Source organism: Loxodonta africana, chromosome 4 (assembly GCF_030014295.1).
Source record: "Loxodonta africana isolate mLoxAfr1 chromosome 4, mLoxAfr1.hap2, whole genome shotgun sequence".
NCBI lineage: Eukaryota > Metazoa > Chordata > Mammalia > Proboscidea > Elephantidae > Loxodonta > Loxodonta africana.
Genome location: NC_087345.1, coordinates 92,139,928 through 92,152,120, shown reverse-complemented (window position 1 = coordinate 92,152,120; position 12,193 = coordinate 92,139,928). Strand labels below are relative to the sequence as shown.

General features: G+C 50.4%; 1 protein-coding gene across 1 annotated transcript in view; it reads right to left on the bottom strand.

Moving 5' to 3' along the window:
- Positions 1 to 1,747: 1,747 nt before the first annotated feature.
- The window catches only part of FAIM2 (Fas apoptotic inhibitory molecule 2), a 37,367-nt gene continuing 26,921 nt past the window's right edge, over positions 1,748 to 12,193 (bottom strand). The window contains exon 12 of the mRNA XM_064284251.1: positions 1,748 to 5,723. Coding sequence (XP_064140321.1) covers positions 5,574 to 5,723 — 150 coding nt within the window. The 3' untranslated portion in view covers positions 1,748 to 5,573. The remainder of the gene's footprint in view (positions 5,724 to 12,193) is intronic.

The window sequence follows — 12,193 nt, the reverse complement described above, 5'->3', positions numbered from 1 at the left end:
TGTTGCATATTCTCCTAGCACTCCCTTCTTCATAGGGACTACATTCATGAGCATTTACTTGGGATTCTCAGCTAAGCAGGCTCGAGCTGCTGTGCATGTTTTCTCTTCTGCGACATGGTTGGTGTTTTCTCCTTCTGTCTCTCAGTGCCTGTGAAAGTGCCTTGTACACTTGTTCCATCCAGTCGATTGCCATGCGACTGCGTGTGTTACAGAGTAGAGCTGCCCCGTAGGGTTTTCTTGGCTGTAATCTTTACAGAAGCAGATCGCCAGGCCTTTCTTCTGCAGTGCCACTGGGTAAGTTCGAACTGCCAACCTTTAGGTTAGTAGTGGAGTGTAAACCGTTTGCGCCACCCAGGGACCTAGGTTTTGTACATGCTTAATAAATGTCACTTATTCTCTCTTCAGAGTCCCCTAACTATTGCTCTAGCTCCTCTCCCTGCTCCAGCTGAATTTATACCAAAACCTTCTCAGAGGTGAGGAGAATGTCTCCCACTGCCCCGGTGTGATGGTGTCACCCTCCCACACTGCCTCCCCAGCCCTAAGTCTCCCACAGGGAATGTCTCCCCAGGTCATCATTATTCCTGGTACACTCTGATCCCACTCCCAGTCAATAGCTCGTGTATAACTGCATCTTCTGCTTCTTAGTATCCTCTTAGGTAAAATGAAAGGAAGGAACCCTGGTGGCACAATGGCTAAGTGCTCGGCTGCTAACCTGAAGGTCAGTGGTTTGAACCCACTAGCCACTCCACGGGATAAAGATGTGGCAGTCTTTTCCCTTAAAGATTACAGCCTTGGAAACTATGGGACAGTTCTACTCTGTCCTATAGAGTCTATGAGTCAGAACTGACTCGACGGCAATGGGTTAAAACGAAAGGATTGGAATAGACTCATTCTTTCATTCCTCCATTCATTCAAAAGCTGTTTATTGAGACTATGTGCCATAAGTCCTGTGAATTTAAGGGTGAAGGAGGCACAGTTCCTGCCTTCAAGGAGTTCAAGTCTTACAAAAGCAGCAGAAGGATCTTGGATTAGGTGGACACTTGAGACTGTTGGCATCTCCTGCCTGGAGGGGAGATGAGAGGGTGGAGGGGTTTAGAAGCTGGTGAAATGGACATGAAAAGAGAGTGGAGGGAGAGAGCAGGCTGTCTCATTAAGGGGGGAGCAATTGGGAGTGTGTAGCAAGGTGTGTATAAGTTTTTGTGTGAGAGACTGACTTGATTTGTAAACTTTCACTTAAAGCACAATTAAAAAAAAAAAAAAGCAGCAGCAGTAGCAGGAGTAGTTAAAATGCAGCCAGAGTGGTACAGGGCAAGGGGGGGTCTGTGGAGGGGCTGGCCAGGACACCTGGGGGGAAGGACTGAGAAGAGCTTCATAGGAGAGGTGACCCTTACGCTGCTGCTCTTGAGGATCTGTCCAGGCACAACCACAAATTTTCCTTCCAGGGAAATGGATCTTGGCTTCAAATAAGGAGGAATCTTCTAACGGTTAACAAAAGAACAGGCGTCCGTGGAAGGTGGGGAGTCCCCTGTCCAGGAGGAGCCTGTAGCAGGGTGTCACAGGTATAAGCTCTGGGAGTTCCTTCCAACTCTGGGATCCTAAGAGCCTATGTAAAGCGCTCATTTAGCAGGAGGATCACTTTTTTTTTTCCCACATAAAAACAAATGTGGAGATTTAATTACCTACACTGAGACCAGCAGTTCTGGTGTGAAACCTTGACAGTGACTCAGGAGTTAAACTGCGCATAATACAGACTGCATGAACCATCGGAAGTTTACCCAGTGACGAGCAAAAGAAGGCACAGGAAATGGCTCAGGTGTCATCATTACTTTTATTCTTATCTCCAGGCAGCCACAGACCCCTGGAGGTGAGGCCAAGGAAGGGGACAGACACAGAACCCTGGGAACCTTGTGGGAGCTGAGACCAGAACAAGAGAAGTTTTAACTGGGGGTATGGCAGACAAGACCTGTCCCTGGTGGTATATCTCTGCTCTCAGGCCCTCAGGAGAGCAGCTTGGGAGGGAACGTTGCAGCAGGGTAGTTCTGAGCAGCCCACAAAGTAAACAGTGTCAGGGGATGCAACAATCGTTCGACCAAATGGAACAGCCAGTGGCTGATGAGCAGAGCTGTCTGGGAAAGTCAGAGAAGAATTGGGAAAGAAAAAGCTGGCGGCCACATCCGGTCCCCAACTCCTGGGCCATCCACCTCTCAGTTTCTCTCCCACAGGAACAGGCCCTGCTTTTCCTGAAATAGCCAGAGGGGGGCAGCAAAGTGCTTGTGCAAAATCTCAACCCACCCTTGAAAACTGACAGACACCTGGGACTTGCCCCAGGAGGTCCAGGGAAGGAGAGGGGTAGAGTCTTTTGGAACGAGGGTGTCTGTCCTCGACTCCTGTGAGAGGAAGAGCAGGGGACAGAAGAACAGGATTCTTGGAGTTTCCCCCAGATGATACAGAAGGAGCCACACATGTGCCCGGGAATTAATAGGGGGAATTCAGGGACTTCCACGTGCCTCCTCAGCCCCTAATCTACAGCCCCTAGGAGAGGAACTCATCTGTCTCCCCCTCAACAGGAGACCACCAGCCTCACATCAAAGATGGTCAAATTCCTGGCTGCCTCTAGCTTAAAATCCAACCTACCACTTCCCAGGCCCAGTCCCACCCCTGCCAAAAATGTGAGAGGCCAGCTAACTCCCCTCCTCCCCTATAGCCTGTGGTACCTGCCCAGCTTCAGTTTCTCATGACCCTGCATTCCTGTTCCTCCACCCTTCCTCCTTCCAAGACCCATTCATGTGTTTCTGTGCCTTCTCACTTCCTGCACTGGAGGTGGGACGCAGGAGCCTTGGCTCTGCTGCCAGCTGAGGGGTGCCCTGGACCCCTTTCTGGACCCAGCATATCTTTAACAGACTCTGCTGGCCTTCCCATCGCTGCAAAGGAGCCCTCTTTCAGATGGCCAGGATCAGAGCTCTGGTCTAATTGTTTATTGCCAAGGGATTGCCCCCTCCCCCAGGCTTTTGGAGTTCAGCCTTGGATAAGCTTCTCAATCCCCAGTTTCTGTATAAAGTATCCCCGGAAGAGGCAGACTTGGAGAAGTGGATTCTGGGATGAATGACCAGGGCCCAGGCTGGGAGTAGCAGGGCAGGGAGAGGTAACCCCTTGAGAACTGGGGCCAGGGATGAGGGGGAACAAAGGAGGCCTCAGAGGAGAGGTGGCAACTGGGCAAAGAAGTCAGTGGAAAGAAGTGTGTTGCCCCCTCCTCCCCCCACTTCCACTCTGGCCATAGTCTTCCACCTCACTGACAGGAAAACAGAATCACAAATAGTGAGAGACATTTGCCTAATACCATGCGCCTGCAGCCAGCGAGAATGGGAATCAGAAACCAGAAAACCTGCCTCCTAGAGCCCTGGTAGTGCAATGGTTAAGAGCTGGGCTGCTAACCAAAAGGTCGGCAATTTGAATCCACCACCCACTCCTTGGAAACCCTATGGGGCAGTTCTACCCTGTCCTGTAGGGTCGCTATAAGTCAGCACATAACAATCACAAGAAGCCTATGTCCCACCCAAAGAGCCTATGTCCAGAGGGTGGAAACTTCAGAGTGCAAAACCTGGGGAGGGAGAGGTGGGAGGCCAGGGGTGGCACTGGGGACAAATCCTCAGAGACCCTAGGCCTAACCCCCCAGCTCTCCAGGCTCCCAAGCAGCTCATTCCAGCCCTATCTCTTCTGGGGGTCAAGAGGCCTGTCTTTTGAGTCAGGCAGCTGTGGGTCTGAGTCCCAGATGATTAGCTGGTATTGACCTTGGACTTGTTACCAAACCTGAGCTCCTCAGTTTTCTCCTCTGCAACAAGCATACACAGAGGGCTGACTCCAAGATTGCTGTAATGGGTTAATTTAGACCAGCATCCAGTGGGCAGCCCACCGTGCTCATCCTTGCCTTGATCTCATAGTTCCTTCCCGCCCCACCCCCATCTATGTTCCTTCTCTCCACAAATACCCAGTATGGAACAAAACTTCAAGTGCTTCAGCAATATTTCTTGAAAGCCAGAAATAGGACAGACGGGGAGGGGTGGGGCAGGGAACAGACAGATAACATACCTAGTCACCCTCCCCAGGGGCAAAGAGCCCCCAGCATAGGGAGGTGAGAGGATAGCCCTGAGGGAGAGGCCGTGGGAGGTCATGGTATCCACCGGAAGCTTCCCTGTCTCCACCCAGTAAATTTCCACTGGCTCAGAGCCGGCTGCACGTGCTGGCTGCACGCTCCTCCCAGGCACGGCATGGCCCCTGGTTCCCTCCCCGTTGGCGCCCGTGGAGGGTTGGGTGGCTGACGCACACCCTACCTGAGATCCCAGCCGCCTGGAGGCTGATAAGGAACCCCAGCCTCATCACATGGGACCAGCTGGAGGGATTGGCCCTGGCTGTTAACATTAGCTGGTCAGCTTCCAAACTGGGAGATGAAGAGATAAGGAGTCAAGGGGGTTAGGGACTCTGGGCCCAGTGGCCAGGAAAGCTGGGGGCAGGAATGTGGGCACTGCCAGTTGAGGCCTCAGGAGGCCTGGCAGGGGATAAGCCAGCAAATGGCAGCAGGTGGGGGTGGGGGTTCAGGAAGTAAGATTGCAGAAAGGGCCCAGCACAGTCTTGGCAAGGACTGTGGGCAGGGCAGGGTACCCTCTAGATGGGGTGGCCCAGCAGGTGGCAAGGCCCCACCCCCAGGAACATCCAGCCCTCTAGGGACCAAGCACACCTCACTCAGCCTCAGACCTGTGAGAGCAGCCTGGGGGTCCAGAGAAGAGGGTGAAAGGATGCAGGTCTCAGTCCTGCAACCGCAAGGCCTCCCAGGTGGATGGGCCTCAGTGCAGAACCCAGGCCTCCCAGCCGGCTGTGCTGCCCACACCTCCCTCAGGGCCCCAGGCAAGCCCACACTTACGAGTAGGGTCTACTGCCCCCACCTCCTGTCCCAACAGTGCTGTGTCTGACACGGAGGGTAAGCCATGTCGGGTGGCACTGACTTCCTGCTGCTCCCCCACCAGAGATGAGAGAGGGTGGGCAGCCACTGGGTCCACCCACACACCCCCACATCCTCCCCCAACAGAGCACCCTCCCCTCTTCTTCCAGCCATTCCCCTCCTCCTTACAAAGTGTCAGTGCCTGACCTAGCAGGGACAAAGGGAGGAGGTAAATTGGACATGCAACAGTTTGCCCCAAGGCAGCCTTAGGAGGAATCTTGGTGGGGGTGGAGGTCTCAGCCAGACTCCTGGGGTCTCTTTCCTACATCTAGGGTTTTGCTGGGCTCCTCCCACTCACCCTCGGGTCCTCAAACCCAGAGGAGCAGATGGCAGCAAGTCACCAGTCTCGACAGTCCCAGATTGGGAGATGTAATTGGGGGGCGGGGCTGATGTGACCTGGCCCCCGATGGCATATGTACAAGCTTCAGGGTGCAGATAAGAGGTGGGCTGCAGGGAGTGAGCTCTGGTCTCGGGCTGGGCTGGCAGCTAGTTTTGTATCTGGACTTGCAGGAGCAGGAGGAGGGTCAGAGGACCAGGAAAGGGGCATTCTCTGGAGGAAGGCGGGGGTGGGGAGGGCTCCTCAATCCCTGTTGGTGCCAAAAATCTGCAGGAAGAAGGTGAAGATATAGATAATGTCTAGGTAAATGTTGAGGGCTCCAAAAATGTACTCCTCGGGGCTCAGCGAGTGGCGGCGGTTGCCCATCAGCAATTGGGTGTCAAATGCCAGGAACTAGGGGAGAGAGAGAGAGAAGTCAGAAAGCCTGGTTGCTGTGACACCGGCAAAGGGGGTCCAGCTTCCCCACCCAGGCCCACCCCCAATTTTGTTACCACCTGCTTTCTGGCTACTCAGTGACCCTCCTGTGACAGATGTAACCTGGAACTGTCCCAACACCTTCCCTCCCTAATTCAATTTGACACCCATTTACTGAGCACCTACTATGTGCCAGGCACGAAGATACAGTAGTGAGCAAGACAGACAAGATCTCTGCCCTCACAGAGCTTACAGTCTAGTGGGGAAGTAACGGTAAGTGTGAGGAGTGGCGCCAAGTGGCACGGGGCTGATAACAAGGGACCTGACCCAAGAAAGTGAGGGATGGCTTCTTGGAGGATGGAACCTTCCTGTCATTCCCTCAAGGCCCTGCTCTTCGAGGATAAATGAGAGCTTTGAGCAGTGGGGAGTATGGGCTGAGTGTTTGTTATCTGCCACTGGTCCAGGGGCTTTGCATGCATTCGCCCTTTTAGTCCTAATAACATCCCTATCAAGTATGGATTCTATTATCCCTAGAGGAAATGGGGGCCCAGAGGTCTTAAAAGCTTTCGAGCAGCCATCTAAGATGCATCAATTGGTCCCAACCTCCCTGGAGCAAAGGAGAATGAGGAACCAAAGGAAGAACCAAAGACACAAGAAAAATATTAGCCCAAGAGACAAAAGGGCCACATAAACCAGAGACTCCATCAGCCTAAGACCAGAGGAACTACTACCAATGACTGCCCTGACAGGGAACACAACAGAGAGTCTCTGACAGAGCAGGAGAGCAGAACTCAGATTCATGTAAAACAAACCAGACTTGATCTGATTGAGACTGTAGGAACCCCAGAAGACATGGTTCCCGGAGGCTTTGTTAACCCAGAACTAAAACTATTCCTGAAGCCCACTCTTCAGACAAAGATTAGACTGGACTATAAAACATAAAATAATGCTCCTGAAGAGTGTGCTTCTTAGTTCAAGTTGATACACGAGACTAAATAGGCAACTCCTGTCTGGAGGCAGGATGAGAAAGCAGAAAGAGACAGAAGTTGGATGAATGGACATGGGAAACTCGGGGTGGAAAGGGGGAGTATGCTGTCACATTATAGGGATTGCAAATAGTATCGCATAAAAATATGTGTATAAATTTTCATACAAGAAATTAACTTGAGCTGTAAACTTTCACCTAAAGTACAATCCAAAAAAAAAAAAGAAATGGAGGCCCAGAAATATTAAGTAACTTGCCCAAGGTTATACAGCTAGGAAGTGGCAAAGGAGGATTTGAACCCAAGCAGACTGGCTCCAGAGCTCCTACACTTAACCATTTTGCTCTGTGGCTTATGGGCAGCAAAGGCAGCACACAGAGTTAATGGGTTCCCTCCAGGTCACAGGCTCTCCCCTAGGGCACCTTCTCCATCTAATGGACTATGAACAGTTATTCCCTCCGAGACAGCTCCTCTCTGCCACCTCCTACTAGTCCTTGCCACTGTCTGCATGGACTCCCACCCGTCCCACACAGCTTTCCTGTAGGGTCCAACCCTGGGGGAACAAAGACCCCTTGAAGAAGCCTGTGAAAGTAGCAGGCATGGTGCACTTTTCTGGGGAGAGAAGCTGGAAGTTCACCAGTGTCTCAAAGGTTATGAACCATTGGTCCACACAGGGTTGGAATTCTTTAAATCAATCCACATTCTTGTTAACTGGGCTGTGCCCAGCTCTTCCTTCACTTGTGTGTGAAAGACCTGTGCTTCTTGGGTCCTCTGAAACTCGTTCTTTATACAGTACATATATAGAGAACCACAGCTGTGTGCCAGGTACTTGCTGAGAGCTGAGTAGACAATGAGGAACACAAAACAGAGCTTGTTGTTGTGTTGTTAGGTGCCATCGAGTTGCTTCCAACTCACATCGACCCCACGTACAACAGAACGAAACACCACCTGGTCCTGCGCCATCCTCACAATCATTGCTGTGTTTGAGCCCATTGTTGCAGCCACTGTGTCAATCCATCTCGTTGAGGTTCTTCCTTTTTTCCGCCGACCCTCTACTTCACCAAGCATGATGTCCACTAAAACCCATTGCTGTGAAGTCAATTCCGACTCCTAGCAACCCTATAGGATAGAGTAGAACTACCCCATAGGATTTCTTTATGGAAGCAGACTGCCACATCTTTCTCCTGTAGAGTGGCTGGTGGGTTGACCTTTCAGTTAGCAGCCAAGTGCTTAACCACCGTGCCACCAGAGTGTGGGATACTTAAACATAATTATAGTAAAACTGGGTAAATGCTTTAATAGTGGTATAAGGGCTGTGGAGAAGGGAGCTACTGATTGTGTAGGAGGAAGGTGTTCCAGGAGAGGTGCCATTTTACCTGGTGCTTGAAGGATTAGTAGGAGTTTGGTAGACTGAGAAGGCCTAGTAAAGACTGGAGGCCTGAGGGATATGAGGTAAAGATCCAAGAAGCTCAGTGTGGCAGGACCAGAAATGGGGAAGAAATAGAGGGAGAGGGAGGCTGGGCCTGACCTTGAAAAAAAAAAAAAGCTTGTACTTAATTCACCCTGCAAGTTAGAGGCACACTCAGCTCCCTTTTCTTCATCCCAGCCACCAATTCCTTGATTTCTGGGGTCCAGACTCCGTGGAGTTGCTTTGGATGCAGCCCCATGGAAGCCTGGGAGAATCATTGCCTCAGTGCCAAAGCCCCCACACACAGGAGGCCAGAGACTCCACCATGTGGAACTTTAAAACATGTCACCCCCTAAGGTATGGTGGCGGTAGGGGCAATTATGAGTATGGACTTGAAATCAAATTGCATTCCGGTCTCAGCTCCTCTACTCTGTAGCATATGACCCCGGGCAAAGAACTTAACCTCTCTAAACCTGGGAGTCTGTATCTGTAAACGAGAGATAACAGTGTATGCCTCACAGGTTGTTTTGAGAGTGAGATAATGCCGACAAAGCGCCTGGCATGGTGCCTGACACATGGCAAGCCCTTAATGAATGGTGGCTATTAATGTGGTTTTATTGTTATCATCTGCAGAAGAGAGGTGCCCTCTGGGGAACTGCTGATGGGACTCAGGCGTCTCCTGCATCTCACCAGGGAGGCAGAGGTGTTACTACGGGAAGCTGTGTGGCCCTAGCAGGAGGATCTGGGTCTAAGGGAAACCAGAAAAGGGAGCCACAGTCAGGGCTGGGGGCTGTGCACGGGGTGTGTCAGACTCTCTAAGCTCAGCTGTGTTGAGGGGAGGGCACATGAGAACATGGGACTTGAGTCATAAAGCCTGGGTTTGAGTGCTGGCTCTATTGCTGAGCAGCTGGGCCAGCCACTAGACCTCAGTGTCCTCATCTACAAAATGGGTTGGTGAAAATGCCCACCCATGGTGTGGTTTTGAGGGTTAACTCAGTGTACATGGCATCAACTGTTTTTATTCCTCAGTAATGTTTTGCTCTATTCTATTCTGCCCCTTCTAAGTTGGATTCGGCTTCCTAAGTAAATTTTCCTTCTGTAGCAAGGAGCAAGCAGAGGGGTGACTCAATGATACGGGCTGCTTAGCCGTCACAGCTGCCAGTGCAAGTTAATAAATTGCCGATCTGGCTTATCAATCAGTAGCTTGCTTGGTTGATTTCCCAGAGCCTCGTCACCCCTGGGTGAGCTAATGAAATTGAATCTCTCAACCTAAAAGGCTTGAGCCTGACTGGGCCTGGAAGTGGCCCCTCCAAGGAGTACCTGCCCAGGAGGCCTCCCAGAGCAGCCAGCTGATTTTTCTCTTGGAGAGAAAAGAAATGAACTGATTTCTGCTCTTGCCCTTGGCCTATAGCCACAGATGCTTATCTACATGGTACTATCTGGGATGGCCTGCCCCAAATTTCAACCCCACCTCCTGGCACCATGCATCACTGTAACCTCATGTTTGTGAGTCAGCTGAAGGCCTTCCATTCATTTATTCCCAACAACATTTGTTGGGCACCTACTATGTTCCAGGGAATTTGCCCTCACAGAGCTGACAGCTGAATGAGGGCAAAAGGCATTATTATGGAGATGCACTCCAGGGGAGAGTAATCTGCTGATAACCCCCTTGGGTGATGGTCCCAGTGCCGTCCAGTCTAGTTGATTCTGACTCCATTGTTAACTCGCATCTTGGTTGAGAGCAGACATTTTGGCTATAATTAGCATCTTAGCAATCAGTTAAGATCTTAGGTGATAACTCCTTTGCCTTGAGACCAGACATTTTGATCAAAGATTCTATAGGAGAATCCTGATCAAAAAGGGGAAAATGCAGAGCTGAATTTCAAATTCTCATGGAAACCAGATTTTCTAGAGCCATGGAGGCTAGATGAACTCCTGAAACTACTGCCCTGAGATAATCTTCAAACCTCAAGCCAAAAATATCTCCTGAAGTCTTAAAACCAAACAGTAGTTTAGCTTAACTAGTAATGAATGTCTGCCTTGAGAATGTTGCTCTTTTAAGAACTACATATATGGGATCAAACTGACAACAGCAACTTGGAAGATGAGATGGGAACCTTAGGGTGCAGTGAGTTTACATTGATGGGGGAAGAACAACTCAGAAAAGGAAGGTGAGAATGGTTGCACAAGTTGAAGAATGTAATTAATATCACTGCATTGTACACGTAGAAACTGTCCAACTGATGTATGTTTTGCTGTGTATATTCTGGAGACTCTGTTGGGCAGTTCTACTCTGTCGTATAGGGTCGCTATTAGTCGGAATCGACTCCATGGCACTGGGTTTTTATTCTCAATGACAAAAATAAATTATATAAAAAAAAAGATCTTATAATTATGAGCCCAAGAGACAGAAAGGGCCACATGAACTAGAGACTTACATCATCCTGAGACCAGAAGAACTAGATGGTGCCCGGCCACAACCGATGACTGCCCTGACAGGGAGCACAACAGAGAACCCCTGAGGGAGCAGGAGAACAGTGGGATGCAGACTCCAAATTCTCATAAAAAGACCAGACTTAATTGTCTGACTGAGACTAGAAGAATCCCAGCAATCATAGTCCCCAAACCTTCTGTTGGCCCAGGACAGGAACCATTCCCGAAGACAACTCATCAGACATGGAAGGGACTGGACAATGGGTTGGAGAGAGATGCTGATGAAGAGTGAGCTACTTGTATCAGGTGGACACTTGAGACTGTGTTGGCATCTCCTGTCTGGAGGGGAGATGGGAGGGTGGAGAGGGTTGGAAACTGGCAAAATGGTCACGAAAGGAGAGACTGGAAGGAGGGAGCAGGCTGACTCATTAGGGGGAGAGTAAATGGGAGTATGTAGTAAGGTGTATATAAGTCTATATGTGAGAGACTGACTTGATTTGTAAACTTTCACTTAAAGCACATTTTTTAAAAAAAGATCTTAGTTGGGAGCTAATGACTGCGTTGACTGCCAATGCCTTAAAGGGACAGCAGGTACTTTAGTTAACAGCCAGCTGAATACAGGACCTGGCAGGAAGAGCATGTGGGATTGGGACAAGAGGTAAGAGTAGGACCAGGATACAAATAACTAAATAGTTCTTTCATACATAGATCTCCCGGTGGTGCAAACGGTTAGTGCTCAGCTGCTATCTGAAAGGTTGTCAGTTCAAACCCACCCAGCAGTGCTGAAGAAGAAAGGCCTGCTGGTCTGCTTCTGTAAAGATTACAGCCTGGAAAACCATATGGAGCAGTTCTATGCTGTAACACATGGGGTCATCATGAGCCTGAATCGACTTAACAGCAACAGGTTTGGGGTTGTTTTGGTTTTCACGTGCTAATATTTTCTTATTCTATCAATTTGCCCCAGAAGAGGGTATTATTATCATGACTTTGCAGTGAGGTAAGGTGTCTCAGAGCAGGTCATGGCTTGCTAATGGCTGCTTCTCTAGTGCTGCAAGCAGATCCCCAGTCTCCTGTCCTGGTAGAGACAGGGGTGGGTGGGGCAGGCTTGTGGGAAGGAGGGGCAGGCGTGGAGGGCAGAGGAGCCAAAGGCAGACCTTCCTGGTCCACCCAGCTGGCCAGGGACCCCCTGGCTACACACTGGCCTGGCCCTGCTGAGACCAGTCTGCTGTCCTCCCTGAATGTGGTCCCAGAGGGCAAGACTGAGGGTGTAGGAAGAGCCATGCCACGGAAAGGCCAGCTCAGGGTCACTGACAGATGGGCACTGAGTATAAAAAGCTGAGGTTGCAGTGTGCTGAATCAGCATTAAAAATAGCATGTGGGCCATGAGCGTCCTAGAGAAATGCCAGTGTGAGGGCACAGAGCAGCACGTCCACAGCTGCTCACCGCAGCGCTAGTTCTAACAGTGAAGCACTGCAGACAGCCCCAAACCCTGCCAACTGGATTGCATGGAGGTGGAGACATCTCCAGTGTATGCTATTATGAACAAAAGCGAGTTGCAGAAAATCTGTATCATACGATGCCATTTATGTTAACAAACAAGCCTCACAAAACAAAACTGTATCCAT